The 18,383-nt window shown below is 40.6% G+C and overlaps 1 protein-coding gene across 8 annotated transcripts in view; it reads left to right on the top strand.

Annotated features, from left to right (window-relative positions):
- The window catches only part of LOC122999638 (neurexin-3b), a 293,680-nt gene that overhangs the window by 102,253 nt on the left and 173,044 nt on the right, over window positions 1-18,383 (top strand). For all 8 annotated transcript variants that reach the window (XM_044376714.1, XM_044376713.1, XM_044376720.1 and 5 more), the window contains one exon: window positions 16,641-16,844. In XM_044376714.1, the coding sequence (XP_044232649.1) occupies window positions 16,641-16,844 (204 nt within the window). The remainder of the gene's footprint in view (window positions 1-16,640; window positions 16,845-18,383) is intronic.

Consider the following 18,383-nt stretch of genomic DNA (forward strand, 5'->3'; position numbering starts at 1 on the left):
CCCTCTGTTTGGCATGGCTTCTTTAACCCAGCCCATGAGACATGACAGCACCTGTGATCAGAGGTCTGTCGTGGTATCACACAAACAGATGTAGAGTCAGCATGGAGCCAGACTGTGTGTGAGAGTGTATGTGTGTGTGTGTGTGTGTGTGTGTGTGTGTGTGTGTGTGTGTGTGTGTGTGTGAATTATGGATATGTGCACATACTGAATATTATGTATGAAAAGCAATGAATATCATCATTCTCTTTTTCTGTGTGACCACGTGGAACTGTCTGCACACTTTGATTACACACATGCATTCACATGATTATGAATGTCTTATATATGACCTCCAAAGCTTCAGTTTGTGTGTGTGTGTGTGTGTTTTTACCAGCTAGGCAGTGCCAGCGGCCCATGCAGGTGTGTGATACAGGGGCCCTGGCCCTGATAGACCCCTCTGGTCTGGGTTGTGACCGGGAGCGTAGCCCTGCCAAAACCCGGTCTCCCTGTGATCTGAATTCAAATGGGGCAGCTTGGCTCAGTGCAGCCCCAACAGACACACATGGCAAAGAGAAAAGAGAAGCTGCTTGCTTAAAATACAACAGTGTGCAAATGTATTACCATGATTTGAGGGGGGAATTGTAATCCTTACACACTGTTGCCCTCAGAATAATATCGCACTTGTGGAATTGTGAAAGTGTAAAAGGGTTGTTTTTTTTTTTAAAGTTAGAGCTCCATATGAGTGGGTTGTGTCTAATTAGGTTGAATCGGTACAGGTTTAGTTCAGTGTAGTGCTTTAAAAAGTGATGCTGGAATATGATTTGCTTCTGAAACAGCCTGCAGTCAGATCCGCAGAAGAGAAAGAGAAAAGGAAATCATTACCCTCTTGTAATGATAATGTTTCAAGGTGGGCTTTGTCCTCCCTCTCGTCTTTGGGAGACAGCTCGAGGCTTTATTCCTTTTTGATTGTTACATTCTATTACATGAAAAGGTTACCCAAATGTTACTCCCCATAAGGAAAACTCGAGTACAACAGATTATTCAGGTCGTATTTGAGTCTAACTCGTGAGAGGTGACATTAATTCAAGACTACAGGGAGGCATATTTGATGTCATACACTGACTCCACCAAGAGAAAGGGATTGTCGTGTCAGGCGCACCGACTCGACTCAGCAAGGCTAGTCAGTCATTCAAACAGTCAGTCAGTAAGTCAGTTGTAAACTTAGTGTGGATCTGTGTGTGTGTGTGTGTGGGCGTGGGAGCTTTTAGGAGCCTTGGTGTTTCTGACAGTGGTGTGTTGGCTGAGTGCTGTGCAGCTGATAAAGTAGCCCAGTTAATCAGGTAAAAAGGCCTTTAATGAAGTGTGTTTGTCTGACGGTGTGCCAGCCCAGCGCCAAGCGATCCCACTGAGGCTCTCCTCTTTCTGTCTTTCTGCTGCATCTACACACCACACGCACACAGTTACACAACCAGACTCAGATACATAGTCAGGAAGGCGCACACACACACACATGCACCAATCCACTGGAGACAGATTGGATTGTGTCTAATGCATATTGCATTTTCCCTGACAAGATGCCACCGCCCACATACAGTAAGTGCCTGTGTTTTCCCTACTGTCAGTGGAGAGGAGTAGTGATGGCTCCGGGCCTGAGCAGATGGCTGGGAGTATGTCCACCGCAGATCTGTGGTGACATCACTCATTATAGCACTGGCTTCCTCTTTCTTAATAGCGTCACTGCAGGCAATGCACTTTTTACACGTTCCTTAATTCATTTAATTTCATCCGATATTTGATTGATTGATCTAAAGAGTTTTGGTGAAATTGTCCAAGATCCTCATGTTAGCATTTAGACAAGGTTTTTTTTTTTTTTTTTGAGTATCATTACATTTCCGCCTAAACTCATACACATCTTAATCACATCAATCTCATTGGTTCTCGCAAAGGTAGAAAACACCAATGCACACACACCATGCAATTACCTGCTCATTTGGCTCAATGTTCATTCATAGTGGCAGCTAAATAATAGGTTGCCACATGGCTTTTACAGTTTAATCATAGGAGGTAATTGCTGAACAGGGATTGGGTGACATTGATGCTCGCCAACCTTCCTACATGAAATCTTGCAACCTGGCAGCGACATTACACTCCTTTATGTTTAGGTTGTGCTTGAAAAGTGAAAGAAGCTGTACTTTCTCAATAAAAATGCTTCATTGTGCAGATGATATCCTAATTATCTGTTATGGTAAAAAGAACAAAAGAGCAAGAGAAGTTAAACCATATGTTGCATATAGACATACCTTAATATAGAGGTGTTTTTAAAGTTTTCTATTCTCACAAAAAAAGTGAAATATGTTAATGTACTTGACCCCTGAAGTTCACTTTAGGGTGTCACAGTGCTTGCAGCACGTTATCATTTCAACAAGGCGTGTGACCCATAATCTTTCATATGCTGCAATTTATCATTCACACGCAGAATCTACAGTAACTCTTAATTTGGCTGCCATAATTAGTGTGCATTGTGTTCAAAATGTATAGTATATTGTCAAGATGATTGGCAAGTATGAGTGTTATGGAAGTAAAGAGAGAAATTTCTGTCAGGATTCAGCCGAGAGTCGGTGGAGGCAACAATGTTCAAAAACAACGGACTCTTCCATTGCCCTGTCTCTGCACCCAATTTGATAACCTCTTAATCATTTTTTAAAATCTATTCCATCCCATTTGTATTCAGATGAGGTCAGTTCCTCAGATATGCTAAAAGTCAGTTTCAACAAAGTGTTAGAGTGGCATAATTTAAATGCTTGTCTGGATGCCTTTTTCCACCCACAGAGGGGGAAAAAAAAACCTTGATCTTGCTGAAAGTCTCCCTTAATCCTCATGCCCTGTAATAGCCCTTGCATAATTGCATGGCATGCCATTGTGCGAATAATTTCTTAAGGTCAGGTACCAATTACCGCCACATATGATTTTGATTCAACACGTCAAATCAGACTTGTGTACGTGTACTTTATATCATATATGGCTCTTATTCAGTACACGTGGAATACAAACCGGTGTTTCCATCACATTTTTCCAGCCACATTTGAAAAGATTCCTTAAATTTTCTTAGTTAAAAAACACAACAAACATGAGCAACGTAGTCTCAGTTCAGCTGATTTAACAACAACTTTGAATTATAGAGTATTATTATTATTATAGAGTATATGGTATTGTATTTCAGTGATAGTATGTACTGTATGTCTCTTTGTTCTGTCTAATTCCCACCATATTTTATCAAATGGTTTTCTTATTTTGCAATAAATAAATCTTTTTGAAATTTAAGCTGTTGTGTACAAAATCCAAAGTCAAGGTTCACTTGACTTTAATTGTGATTAATTAATTTGCCTCACCAGCTTGTTTTATGGATCTTGGACTTCTTGACTGACACAAAGTAGAGGGTTTCTGTAAATGGCCATTTCTCAGGCTCTGTAACTCTTTATTATTTATACTGACGGATGCAGAAGCACCCAGGAGGGCAGATATTTGGTCATATTTTCTGACGACACGGCTTTGCTGTCACTTCTCCGAGGTTCACAATCAGACCACGGGAATGTTCTCACTGATTTTATTCCTTGAACTTTTTGGACCTAAATGTATCTAAAACCAAGGAACTGATTATTAATTTTAAACTCAACAGAGATGCAGTCAAAGAGTAAATCATACATAGAAGGCGTGGGACAATATGAAAACAAACAAGGACAGATTCAGACTCTCACCGACACCTTGCAGGTAATCACAATGAGAGAAAAAAATCCATTAATAAAAAGAATCTAGTGATCAACCTGATATCCAAGCATTCACATAGTGAGCCTTCAGCCATCATGACGAATGACTGGAAAGATGCAGCCTCTCCCTTGTGGCATATATCAATTCAAAATAAATCAGGAAATCAATAGGACTGTACATTAGTGGGCTAGACAGCTTTTTAAAGTTACTCATGTGAGGATATTCACAATTATCTCAATACTGGAAGTTCACCACAACTAAATTATCTTAGTGTAACCCCGATATGAGATAAAATCTTCTATCCTCCCATCTCTAACACATAATGAAAGTGTGGAAATGGTTACACCATACCAATATTTGGGTACTATTTCCGACGATCACCTTAAATTTGATGTGGCTATTGTGAAGCGGGGGCAACAGAGAATTCACCTTTGTTTTCGCAAACTAAATTCCTTCTCTGTCAGTCCCGTCATCCTCTTTTGTTTTTATTGATCTTTTATTGAGAGACTCTTGAGTTCTTTTATCTGCTGGTTTCACAGCCTCACAGTAAAAAAAAACAAAAAACAGCCTGAACGGTGTTAATAAAATCTGATCAAAGATCACCAGAGTGAAACAATGAGATCCGACAAATCCTCCAGAAAGCAGCGAGTGTTTTCACTTCTTCTGGAAATGTTCTTGCAAGTGAATTTTCTCTGTCGCCATCAGAGCGTCGTTATGTTTTAGCTGCTCGTTAAACTAACTGCTATTCTAAATCGTTCATTCCTCCCTGCAATTCGACTACTAAAGGCTCTGTATATTTTTACCATTGGCATTGATCTATTTATCAATATTATTTATAGATTTTATCACTGTACAACAAGCTGCTTCAAACAAATTACCCCTAGTGAGAATAATAAAGTTGTTTGTATTGTATTGTATCACTTATTTAGCTATGTGGCGAAAGATCTGGGAATAGCTAAGTGAACACTAGTTAGCTTTACCATGTGATAATCAATGCATTAAAAATGCATCAACGTTTCATGCTGTCGTCTCATAATCTAATTTGTTGTTAAGAAATATAATATATTATTGATACGACTGTTTCAAGAACACTGATTAAGTATTTAACTTCCATTGTGTTTGTAAAAAAGAATCGATGCAGCAGAAGCCCAGATGTCCTGACTTTTAGTCACTAGAGTGGATAAAGCTCCAAAAATTCTGAAATCTATAAATCTCATCATTCAGCTCTTCATTAGACCCTTCCAGTCTGGTAAGCACATGTATTTCAAACTCCACATCCCCAGTTACACAGGCTTTTTATTATAAATGTGTCCAAGCTCAACACATAAACTCAATGAGGGTTTATTTCCTCTTCCAGAGCCACAGTCGACACTGCAAAACTTCCTATGATGAGTAAAGTGAACTAAATTTATAAAAATCTGTTGAGTGTCAACTTCAACATATCATAAAACTGTTTTATGTTACTGTCATTAAAAGTTCATTAGCAACATTGTTCAAAGGCTGCCAATCATTTTTTAACATTCTTCGTTTTACCAGTCAAGAAATGCTTCTGCTTTGTTTTTGTTTTTTTTCTATATTTCTTTGTTTCACCAGTTTTTGAATTTGCTTTAATTAACCTAAAGCGAAATGGCTGACATTTAACAGATATTATCCATTTGGCTTTGACTTGACAAAGTGTATAATTCATGTTGAGATAGAGCTGAAGTGCCGGTGGTGCTTTCACAATTGTAAAAAAGGAAGAAATATTGAATGCATGTGGCTCTTTCTCCAAGCTTCTGTTTGACAAGATGAGTTGATGTGCGTGCAGTATAAAGCTCCTGTCTACCGTTTGACAATTTAGTTTGAATAAAGGAACATCGCTTCCAGGTTGATAACCATGCTGCTGTCTGAATATGCGCTGCATGGCCACTCACCTCTCAGCAGTTTTTTTTTTTTTTTTTTTTTCAGCTTAGCTGTTGGCATTTGAAAAAAAGCCATTATCGCTGAATGAGATAGAATGAGATGTACAACCTTCTAGATACTTTTCCTGTGTTATCATAAGGTAGATATCCACCCAGAGATGGATGAGTGAGGAAGTCTTTATAGAAGCTGAGGAATTGTGATTAAGCATTCAGTGCCGCCTTTAGCTTTGTCACTTCCTCTTACCTCACTTCAACACAGCTACGTTTTTAGAAAAATAGTTCTACGTTGTGTTCCGTCACGAGTTCCCTTTCTTTTATTTTTAAGGAACGATAATAGTTAAAAGAAATCTTCGGCACATCTGTGACCTTTCCCCTCCCGCTGCACTGTAACTTGCTTTCACCTTCCTTTATCTCTCATCCTCGTGTTTCCCTCAGCCCCACTTCTCATCGTAAACGGGTGATGAGCACCTTTGCCGGGACATTTATCACAGCAGACAGAGAAAATGACATTTCAAGGTCTGCCCTGACTAACAGGCCAGCGAGCGCATACATACACAGGACAAAAGGGGAGGGGGGTGGGGGGGGGGATTGTAAAATGGAGGACGGGGAAGACGAGGAAAATGGAGAGAAGAGAATGAGGTTGAAAATACAATAGAGGGTGGGTTATAGAAAGGGAAGACAAATGAAGAATGGAGACAGATGAAGGCAAAGAATTAGCCAGAGAAGAGTGGTTGAGCAATCATCCTTGTAAAGCAGGACTTTGGACTTCAAAGCATGTGGTATATAGATTTTCGTTTGTCACTGACTGCAACCCGTTTCACCTTTTTAATGCGCTGTTGCTTCATTCTTTGCTTTATTTATATAATTATCGCCATGACAAGAGATACAAGTAGATTAAAATTAGCTTGGACTTTATTTCCTTGATTCTTACGCCTTGAAATTTATAGGTAGAGATTCTGATACACACACACACACACACACACAGAGGCTGTCGGTACAGGCTCACTGGCTTGGATGTGGTAACTGATTCGCATCATTTAGCACATGATGCCTCTGTGATTCCTCTGTGGTGCACTGCAGGTGGTAAATTTGAAGCATCAGCAGCAGCTGCACCTGCAGTTCACCATTACGTCTATTGTTACTATATCACGCTCACTTTGGAGTGATGATAAGATGTCTAGGACTTTTACTGACCAGTGATACTTCATATTTCATCTATTCACCTTGTCTTTTGTGCAGCGAGATAAATCACCTGTCTCTTTTTTTTTTTCTCAGCACAAGAAATATTTGTTTCCTCCTCTGGGGTCTAAATAACAAGCATATTGACAACAGCCCTATATCTCCTTAAATAAAACAACAACATAAAAAAAACATAAGAATATGGAGCTATATATCAACCTGAATGATGAATTCAATACGTTTCCTTTTTTTTTCTTTTAAGTGCTTATGTCTAGAAGAATGTCAGCAGTCACTGTGAGGCCAGAAATGGTTTGACTAAGTTTAGAACAGATGTGTCAAGGTGCTCTGACACACTGCTTGAACACTTTAGTGCATGCTGGGCCACAGAAAACACAGGTAGGTGTCAAAATATACGAATCTGATCAGTTCTGTTGATTCTGGTGGTGAAAAATCAGCTCCTTGCCAAAGCAGCTCTACAATAGCCAACGTCAAAATAAAGCCCTGAATGCACCATAGATTGTTAAACCGTATATTTAGTGTTAAATAGAATTGCAAGGCAATAAAATATTAGTCTGAGCGTTTAAAATGTGTTGTCCTGTAAAAGCTTTTTTGCTCTGACATGACAGCAATTTGCCTTTTTTTATTTAGCCTTTTCTTCACAATACCTCGCTGCATAAATGCATATCTAAGCCTAACTGTCGACATCATATGCGCCTCTATGTATGTGTGCGTGCGTGTGTGTGTTTGAGTTGTTTTTTTGCATTTTTTGCAGCCTAGGGAAGCATGCTAAATTAATCCTATTTCATTTGAAGCTGAAACATGCTCGTATTGTAGAAAACGCCTGGGCCTGCATTTTTATATTTCCCAATCCCGACAAGGAAAAAAACAGGCCCCTCTATTCACTCCTCTTCTCAGCTTTGTTCCATTTGTCTTTTAACACTTATCAGCTTCCCGCTGTTGAATAATCGTTGAATTGAGCAGAATAATGAGTTTGGTATCTTCCGCATTATCAAGCGTGTCGCACGTTTTTTTTTTTTTTTTTTTTCAAGGGTACTTCTGTGGTTCGGTTATGGGCACAATACTGCGCTGCCCTGAAATTGATTCATCCTCATTTTACTATCCTCTTATTCTTTCCCCCCTTCCATTTGCAGAGATGGTAGTTTTTGCAGAGAGAAGGCCCTAAGTGATTGCAGGTCATGTAGATTGAATTTTAATTCTTGTGGATGCCAGCTGTGGTGATTTCCCTGAACGCACACAGAAGAAATAGAGAGTGAAATCTCCTGTCCTCTCTCCTCTCTCCTCCGGAGGACACTGAGTGGCCTGCCATTAAAGATGGTCTTTCCTGCCTTCAGCACCAGATGATAGACTCATGGCGAGCTGACACTCGTCCTCCTGTGCTGGAACAGTATGCCAGTAGTTCACAAGAGTCACAGAGCACATGAGACTGTAAGGAACAAGGACGGCTGAGGTAGTAGTGCGTGGAGAGGGAGAGAAAAGTACAAATTGTTGGCTGAATTGTTGAAAATGCCAGCGAGGCAGCGGCGGGGAGACAGACAGAGATTTGTTTGACAATGTTTGCCCGGTAGAAGAACAGATCCTACTGCACTTTAAAACGATCTGTTCGTTTCCGTTTTTTCGCTGCTTGGAACATTATGCTGCTGCTCCCTAATCCCCATTTGTAATTAAATGTGTGCTTAGGAGCTGCGCTGGGTTATGTAAACCCTTACTCCTCATCGTGGCACACTACGCAGAATAGGGAACGACGGAGGACGGGAATGTGCCGTGTCCGTCTTCCCCTTCTTTCTGTGTCTTGCGTCTCATTTCATTCTCCTTTTCTTTTTTTTTTTTTTTTTTTCCACTCACGCACAAACTCTCTCTCTCTCTCTCTCTTCCTTCTGTGTGGTTTTCCCCACTCGCTCTCTCACACGCAGCAGGAGAGCGAAGGAGAGAGAGAGAGAGAGAGAGAGGGAGAGCACAGAGGAAATCAAGCCTTCAGTGTTCGGCCATCTGAGAAATTGACAAGTCTCCAAACCTCTCATGGCAGCAGGGATGAGGGTTCCCAGAGAGACTAACTGATTTTAAGGATTAAAAAAAAAAAAACCCCACATAATACTCCTTTGCTGCAGAGTGAGGTAGCATTTTATATAAAATAGCATGAATTTGCATTTCATGGTGGTATTTTCATGCATCAACAGACCTGACTTGTTTGTTTTGCAACATGATAATAAAAGACTACCATCTTAAATACAATTTCACTGAGGCTGATTGTGACGATGACTTTATTTGCCCCCCCTTTGTTCCCAATAACCCATCACTTATTAAATTCCTGCCTTTTTATTGTACTGTTCTGTTTTTTGTTTTTTTTGCAATACCCTCATTGTCTTGCTTGTAACCTTTAGACATCTCCTTATCTCTCTTTTTCTACCCCTCACGCCTGTTTCCACCCTTTTCATCTCCTAACAAGTCAAATGAGAAGCTGGTGTCTAAAGCAGCCGGCTGCCTTTGACTTTGCTGCCCCCTGATGGAGCTGAATTGTTCTGTGCGTGTGTGTGTGTGTGTGTGTTTAGGTGTTACTGTGTCTTTGTTTCTCTGTCTATTTGAGTGCGAGAGAGTTTTCTTTGTAGCGATGAGGTTATTGTTGGTCTCTTTGAAAGCTTGTGAGGTAAAGCTTGTTTCAGCTCAACATTCACTGATGCTTTGTATACCACCAAACCACAAGCACACATTGTATATGCATCAGGCAACTACAGGAGAAGCTTTTCCTCCTCCCTGGAGTCCTGTAAAGGTAGCTACTGTACATCTGATTAGCATACACTGTGGTTTTCAGCACTAAACAAGAGATACAGCTCGGTATGCCAGATGTGGAGGAATTTTACAACAATACAAGGCTGTTCCATTTGTTGAACACCTTGCTAGAGTTGTTGGCAATGAGGCAGATCAAAGTTCTCCTGGTAAAAGTGTACTAGCCAGGTTTCCTGGGTTTCTGATAACCTGGGAAAAAAGAAAACTGACAGGAAAACAATCTGTTTCCTGAGAATCTTACAATGCAGTACAGTACTGACCACAAACACATACACACTCAGTTGACTGCAATCCCCTTGTTGTTTGATGATGCTTAAACATATGTAGAATTGTTGTTTTTCATTTCCAGAACACACTGGCGTTAAGTACATTTACTGATGTATCTTTAATCAACACTTGCCTGATGCAACAGCAATGGAGTCCAGTAAAATTCAGTGAGGGCAAAAAACTACAAAGACATTATAGGATGTAATCATAAAGGGTGGGAGGCAAAACCTTTTTCTCTGACTTTTTTTTTTCTTTTTTAAACCAATATAATACCTTTACCCAAACAGGACATTTCCTCTCTTTATTTTTGCCCTGTTGTTATTCTGCCCTATTTGGCTCAATTGTACCTCTTGTCAGTCCAAGTGCCATCGAAGTGACATCTCGGTCAGCCTTCTGGTTCTCAAGTCTCACCCTTTACGAAAAGTGTTATAAATTCTAACTTAAACTTAGCCCCTATTATTGGGTGCCACCCTTTCTTTGGCCCCTATCCCTTAGAGAGTCACACGCCACCGGTTAAAGTAAATGTTGTTAAGGTTTGCAAATTGTTTGTTTGTGTGTATGTTTTTTGCACAGAGTGACCCATGACTGCCCATGTGTGTAGCTACCCACTAAGCAGCAGGAGTTTTACTCCCATAAATCATCACAAACTGTCATTAATCATAACTTCAACATCCTTCAGGTCAAATACAACCGCTTGGCTTTGAATAATCCATCTTATGGTGGCGTAAGCTACTGGAGACTGTTCAGGAATGTCATTCCATGACTTTAACCAGCAGTGGGGTTAAGCCAACAACACCATGGGAATGATTCAGTCAATATGATATTATGGCCTGGAATACAGCAAGAATAAATAGAATAATGTCCATTTAAAAAAAAAAAAAATCATACTTCAAATTGCATGCGCAGGAGGCTTGTTTCAGATACCGATTATATCTGTCACGTGTTGATAAAGCTCTACAGATTTACCTCATCCCTGTGTAAAGCCTGTTCAATATGTCTGATGCACAAAACCGCTTACTGTTTCATATTGACGCGACACCAGCCCTTGTGATTTTTGATATCCTGATAAATTCATCTGGGCCTGCTTAGGTTGAGCATGGCAGAATATCTGATAATCCCGGTGAGTGTACTGACCTCTTCCTGAGTTTTACTGTCTGAAGAGGACAGGAGGACTGGGTTGAGAGCATTGTGTTTAACATTTTCGACTTTCTCTACCAGCCCGTATGTGTCCATTACAGGAAAAAAAGAACAAGCAGAAGACAGGAAGGAGATGGAAAAGAAATGAATAACCATGCTGGCTCATGATGAACAAACAAACAGACAAAGTTGTAAGGCTACAGTAAACCATATTTTACTTGTTCGGACAGAAAAATCTTAACTCAGCGTCCACCCACTTTAGGAGCTATCTACCACATTTGAAAGTCAGTGAGAGCTCTGAATGAGCTAGTAAGTGAACCTTGAGTTATTCTTCTTTTTGTCTACTACTGTTCCTGAGGTCAAGAATGAACACACACTCGTTGTTTTACTCGTCCTTTTAAAGTAACCAATTTCTTTCTGTTAGCTTAACGTAACTTAACTCAATAACTGCATATTCTGCTCTTATTAACTCACTTTCCAGTAGTAGCAGGAAACCATTTCAGCAAAAAAATTCAGTGCGCTGCTTACCTAGCAGCAAATGGCAGATAAAGTTTGTGGCTAGCTAGTGAAGAAGTATAGAAAGAGCTACCTAGCAAGCTAAACAGTCAGATATTTCCCCCAGATGTTGGTTGAGACAACAGCAAAACCAGTGTTAGCTAACATTTTAGCCATAACAACTTTATAAGGACGATGTTTTTAAAGTTGTTCTAGCAAGCTGCTAACAAGTTAGCCGTAACAACTTCATAAGCACAGTGTTTGCAAAGTTGTTCTGAGTTGTTCTTAGCTTTTTGTGGACTTCTTATTTTTGCCACAAAACACACCATTGCCATGGGAAACGTAAATTTTTGACATTGAAAACAAGCAGTAAAACTCATTAACGTCAGCACTAGTTGAAGTAATCACTGGGTCAGCACTCTGATCTGCAGCCCTGTTAAAACCCTCAGAGATATTTTAAGGTCATTTTGTGCTTTTTGGGGCATACAAATACTGGCTCCTGCCCTGTCACGCATACTTACTTACTTAACATCAAACTTAAACCGGAATGAGAGGAAGTGAAATCCCTCTGCTTCACAGAAATTTCCCTATTACAGATCGAATAAACCGTCCCACTCACATTTATAATAAATAAATAAATGAAGATCTGTGGAGGTATGAATTAGATTTTTATTATTGCACAGAGCTACTAATGTTTCCTTTCTAATGCTTGCGAGTTTTAAATTAGATTTTCTTTTTCCTGTATTCAAAATGTATTGCTCTCTGTTTTATTTATTGAAATAAGTGGTTTTCTTTCACAAGGGGGTTTGGATTAGGCTGGAGTGTGCCTTTAAAAGTACAGTGTCGTCTGTTGGGATATTTTTGGTTGTTCTGATGTTCCTGTGTGTGTGTGTGTGTGTGTGTGTGTGTGTGTGTGTGTCTCCAGAGTGAATCACGTGGTGAGGATTACTGTGGATAACGTCCACAGCCAAGAGCCTTTTCTGTCGAGTGCAGGCATTTCCTACTGCCTCAGTGTATATGCACATTGTCCACAAACCCTGCACAACACACACACACACACACACTGTATATGCACACACAAAAAAAGCAGACTAAGACACACTTAGTGCCTTTAAGATTCTTTATAGATGTCCTTACCCTCACTGTCAGTATGAGGATATGATTTTTGAACTTTAAACATTGTCGACAGCAGACCCTGAAACGTGTGTGTGTTTGTGTGTGTGTGTGTGTGTGTGTGTGTGTGTGTGTTTGTGCGAGTGGGAGAAGGCTTGACAGGCATTCATATGAAACACCACAATGACAGTCAAGGCCCTTGTTGGTTTGTTTATCAAAACAAAGACTTGTCACTCTGTTAGGGGGGAAAAAAGATTAGATAATCCTACACAGTTACCGCCGAGGCAAATGAAGAATGGGAGCACTGACGGAGGAAAACCGGAGAGAAAGAAAACAGAATCCAGAGTTTAAACAGGACTTAAGTGTGTGTGTGTGTGTGTGTGTGTGTGTTTGTTTGTGCTGAAGAGATTTGACCAGCACACTCCCCCCTCTATACCCCAAATATTTGTGAAGCTTCTCACTTAATAGCTTTCCTCCTCCTCCATCTTCTGCTTCAGTTGGACTGCTAATTATGTAAATTGCGGGGCTCGCTGGAAAACACACACACACACACACGCATACATACACACACACACACACTTAGACACACATACAGACTGACAAGTAGCAGCTTAATTAGCATCTGAAATGACATCCTCATTGCTGCTGATCTCTCTCTTAAGAAATACCAAGAGAGCAGCACATGCTGTAGCTGCGACTGTGCCGCTGTGTAGTTGTGTGCAGATGTCTTGCTGTGCATACAGCTCCACACACACACACACACACACCGTCGATGCGTGGAGCGCAATCACCTGCAATGTCTCGCCGAGGCCTGTTATTAGCTTTACATCGGGTATGAATGACTGTAATCACAGCAGCAGGCTTCAGTTTTTACAGAACCTGATGTTTAATTCAGATGTATATCGATGTTTTGCTCAACTGTGTGCTTTCAGTCTTTACAGCTTTAACATCGCCTTGGGAACTGTGACTAAGCTTTGCACGATACCGTATCTTGCTCTGAGTTACTGTGACACCTAAGTTAAACAAAACAAAACAAAAAAAATCTTATAGAGTAAGTTCAAGATGGCCAAGGGAAGTTGTTTATTACAAACCACAGGAGTGTATCACTTTGAATTTCTCTTATAAGAGCAGAAAGGTGAGCTCAGTCCTTGCAGAACTGTGGGCAGTCCAACTGCATGAAGCTAGAAAGAAGGGGATGACCAACAAAGCTAACGTTACTGTACAGCTGCATCTCCTCTTAACTCTGACTCCGATCTTCAAGTAAAATTAGCGTTATTTGAATTTATTTAGAATCAGTGCTAATAAACCCATATTTGGTTGTCAAAGGCATGCTTTATGTCTGCTATTTATGTTTTTTGCCCTATTGTTGGTTATTTTTATTACTGTTTCTTCTTATAGTTATATGTGTACAAGTGGTATATTTGAGCAGTGAGGAGAAGTGAGTGTGAGGCAGAGGACACGATTCTGTCCTGTCAATCACTCCTGGCCGGTTATCCAGAGAGAATTTTTAATAGATTTCTCTTTATTCTTGAACCCTTCCCTCTGTGGTTCTGAATGAGCCGTGTGGACGTCTTCAAAATAAACCCGGGCCGTTTCTCCGTTTTGGTTTCCCGCCGCTCAAAACGGAGATGCAGTCAGAATAAAATACATCCATCTGCAGTCAACCAAAAGCTTCCCTTTTTCTCTTTCACACAATAAAAAGCTATTTGACTATAACACAGCCCATCCCAGCTGAGATTGGTCGATGACAGTCAGACATGAAGGGGACTACATTGCCCTGAAAAGGATGCTGTGCATCCTAACATCTATAAAATCGGCTGCTATTGTATTGTGGTTTACTTAAAAGGTGCAGCACAGACTGTATTGCCAGACTGGTTAAGGTTTTCATGCTGTCTCTTAGGACAGATTGAAGTTATTTCACAGGCATAAAAAGCTTTAATGGTTTAAAAGGGGAATCAATCCAGCGACATATTTGTATATTGTGTTTGCATGATTCTGGACAATTTACTCAAGATTTGTGTGTGTTAACGGTGGAAGAGAGAGAGACTTAATGCACACACCAGGTGTATAGTGGTGTAGTTAATTTCTTCCACCTGTCAGCTTCCAGTGGCTCTCTGTTTATTATCCTTGCTAGAGAGGCAGTAAAGACACTCACAAATCCTGAGAAATTTCATGTACTCCCAAAAAAATGTGTGTTATAGACTGTGGAATTGAAAGAAAGTCGTATACAGTAATGTACCTGTGCCAGTTAACCAGTAATATATTGTTATTTAGGAAGTGAAAAGTTCCAGTGTCAAATTCTCATAGTTAAAAACATCAAAACCAATTTTCAGATATAATTTTACCCGCGGCATCATGCCATCTGCTTAAACTCCAGAGTGGACATCATGGTTTGTTTCATAGGGGTTTTTCTGCGCTCTTCCTTGTCTCTTTGAGTTTTCTGAGCTGCAGATTGACTCACCACATTTTTTTTCATTCCTCTAGTGTGAGTCTGGGACCTGACCTGGCTCACAAATCAATACATGCCGCTGTCAGTTAAGAGATCCGTCTCTAGACTAGCTGGTGTGCATGCATGTGTGGATGTTTGACCGTGTTTGATACGTGTCTGCGTGTGTGTGTGTGTGTACGCGAGAGCGAAGGAGACACAAAGACGGAGGGAGCCTGTGCAATTTCAAATTGAGTAGAACAATGGTGAACCAAGGTTTCATTACCCTCCAGGCTCCTGTACCCACATAGTCGACAGCTTGTTCATAGAATGGATTTTACAACAGCCCTGAAAGCAACACAGACAAATGTGGGATTTTTACAGCAGGGCATGGCTTGGTGAAACGAATGGTTCACTGATTCCACACTGCTTATATATGAATTTTGCAACATATCACATGAAATTTGACATTTAAGTGAGGCAAAATCCAATATTACTTAGAATGCATTATTGTTTGCATGGCTAAACATTTTTCCTCATAAATCGACTTAGATATGACACCCCCATGTAAAAAATAAACATTAAAATAATAATGCAGCAGCACACGGTACGTGATATGCAACATAGCATCATTTACAGGTACAACCCCTCTCTTGTGTGATGCTTGGAAACCTCTCACCCACAGCTTCAGCATTTCCCTAGATGCAGCAAACGGTGGTGCATTTCTGAGGCCACAGGGCTATTTTTTCTTTTAAGAGCTGAGGTGTCAAAACAGGTATTTCATGGATGGATACCCTTTTTAATCTGTCTCTCTCCCCCAAGAGGCTTCCAGTCTGCTGACGGTCTTCTCTTCTCTTCACCACACTCGCTCCGGCTCTCTCCTCCTTTTTTTGTACTCATAAGAAGGGAACAGAGCAGCCTCCGAACCGGCATGTCTTATTGTCTCTGTTTAACCGCGCAGCAGTTTGTGTTGTTCAACGCGTGAGCGTGCGCGAGGAAAAAGTTTAGAGTTTTACAGTTGCACTCGCATCTCTTCAGCATTTTCACGATTTAAGAGTAAAGGAAAACCGACAGACATCTAAAGAAGGGAGTTGCCAGGGAGGGGAGGAAGTAGCATGATGATTTAATTTTCTGCACACTGAGCAGCGTGTGTGTGCACATCACCAGCCTGAGCTCCCAGACACTCGCCTGTCACTCCATGGATGATGAATACAGCTGCAACCGGGCATGTGGGACATGTATGTGTGTGTGGTTCCCATTGATAAAATTTCGGGGACATGAATGCATGCATGTTCGAACTTTAAACTGTTTTTTTTTTCTCCTCTGAGCATATGTGTGTGTATTAAGTTTCAAAGCACTCTCTTTTATCTTATCAGAAGCTCTTGTAGCATAAACAAAGCTGTTAGCAGGTGAAGCGTATGTTATATATTGCCATACTTTGTGGCCTTATGATGGTATCTATGCTTTGTGCACAGACACACACACACAAACGGACACACCCTCTTTTTCCCCACATTACTTTTTTTGGTACTACATACATGAAAATTAAACATTTTTGTCTCCTCTTCTTCTCACAGAGGCATCGATCCTGTCTTACGACGGCAGCATGTACATGAAGGTCGTGATCCCGAACGTCATGCACACCGAGGCCGAGGACGTCTCCCTCCGCTTCATGTCCCAGAGGGCGTTCGGCCTGCTCATGGCCGCCACGTCCCGCGAGTCGGCCGACACGCTGAGACTGGAGCTGGACAGCGGGAGGGTCAAACTGACGGTCAACTTAGGTATCGTATAAACCGTCCCTGTCGGCTGACCTCAGCAGAGTTCCGGGGGATGCCTTATGTTTCTGTGTTTTCTTTCTTTTGTACATTTTCTTTTTATTTTATGGTCCAGACCTGATATCAGACCTAACACATACTAAACCCGTTTTTTTGTAGCTTGTAGTTGCATGTATTGTTTTTGACTTGCCTGGACTGTAACTTTTTCTGCCTTGATGCTTAGATGTCTTTGTAGATTTTTATATCCATCAATCTAACACTTAACAAAGTTATCCATGCTCTGCAGCACATCTTTTGAACAGCTCATAGATCATTTTAGTCATTTTCATTATTATGTACACATAGATTTTTCTAAAGGCATAGCATTTCACTCTCTGAATGACTTTAATAGATGGCACTGTTCCTAGACATGCATTATTCAAACAGCAACATTTTAGATTATCCTCTGCCATCTATTCACAACTGCAGGTAAGCGTCCGCACATTTTAGCGCTGCACTGATAGTATGCATTCTTAGTGTGGGTCTGTTCCTGTGATCTGTTTTTTTTTTTTGTTTGTTTTTTTTTCCTCATGATTAGCAGGTTCATGTTTCTCTCTGTCCATTAGTGACCCTTGGTCTAGCTGGCATCTACCATGCCTTGTTCAAAGATGGCATTCACCCCTTCAAAGGCCCCGAGCCTGCGGCCCTTCTGGCAAACAGCCCGATGCCACAGCACCCAGCGCGCCTGCAGATGGTGGCACGAGTGGTGCATTTAAGTGCAAGCCTTTACACCAGTGATCTTAGAATAGATACTCTCTACACAGAACATAACGTATGTGTGCATACAAAATATCAGTATGTTACTCATTTATTATAGAATGCAGTGTAATGTAGCACATCTGTAGTTCACTTTTCATGTTTTCATTATGCATTGTGGTCTCTTCCCAAGCACACAAACGAGAGTAGTTTTAACCTTTAAATCAAAAGAACTAATTCTAACAAAACATATTTCATTCATAGAGCCCTATTTTACCCCGTTACATGCATAGAACTCTCTGAGAGAGGGTACGTAGGCCTCTGTACGGTGTTGGTGCTGTGTGGCTCGAGGCTGTTTGCTCCCACTTTTCTGTTGCGGTTGACGGCACATGACCAGCCTGGTCACATGGATTTCAACCTGCACCTGCCAAACACAGGTTCAATACTCTCCCTTAGTTGGAGATTTTTAGTAAGAGACATGTGAAGCCTTAGTTTTAGTGACATACTGTACAACTAGTACAATATTTTGGCTCCACTGCTGGGTTGCAAAATCGATGTGGCCATTGAATTGCAAGCAACCATTTTTTGAAATTAAACAATGCAACATGTGGCTAAACTCCATGATTGCTTTTAGGAAAATAATAGTCATATTATGCTATTAGCAAATCAATAATAACATGAAAGTTTGATTAAATTAAACCAAAGAAATCTTGATCAGTACAGTGACGCTGACCTGTATTTGTATAACATCATTGGCTATAACATCATGAGTGCAGAAAGGAACTGGATCGGAATTAAATTGGATTCCCA

This window comes from Thunnus albacares, chromosome 16 (assembly GCF_914725855.1).
Source record: "Thunnus albacares chromosome 16, fThuAlb1.1, whole genome shotgun sequence".
NCBI classification, from domain to species: Eukaryota; Metazoa; Chordata; class Actinopteri; order Scombriformes; family Scombridae; genus Thunnus; species Thunnus albacares.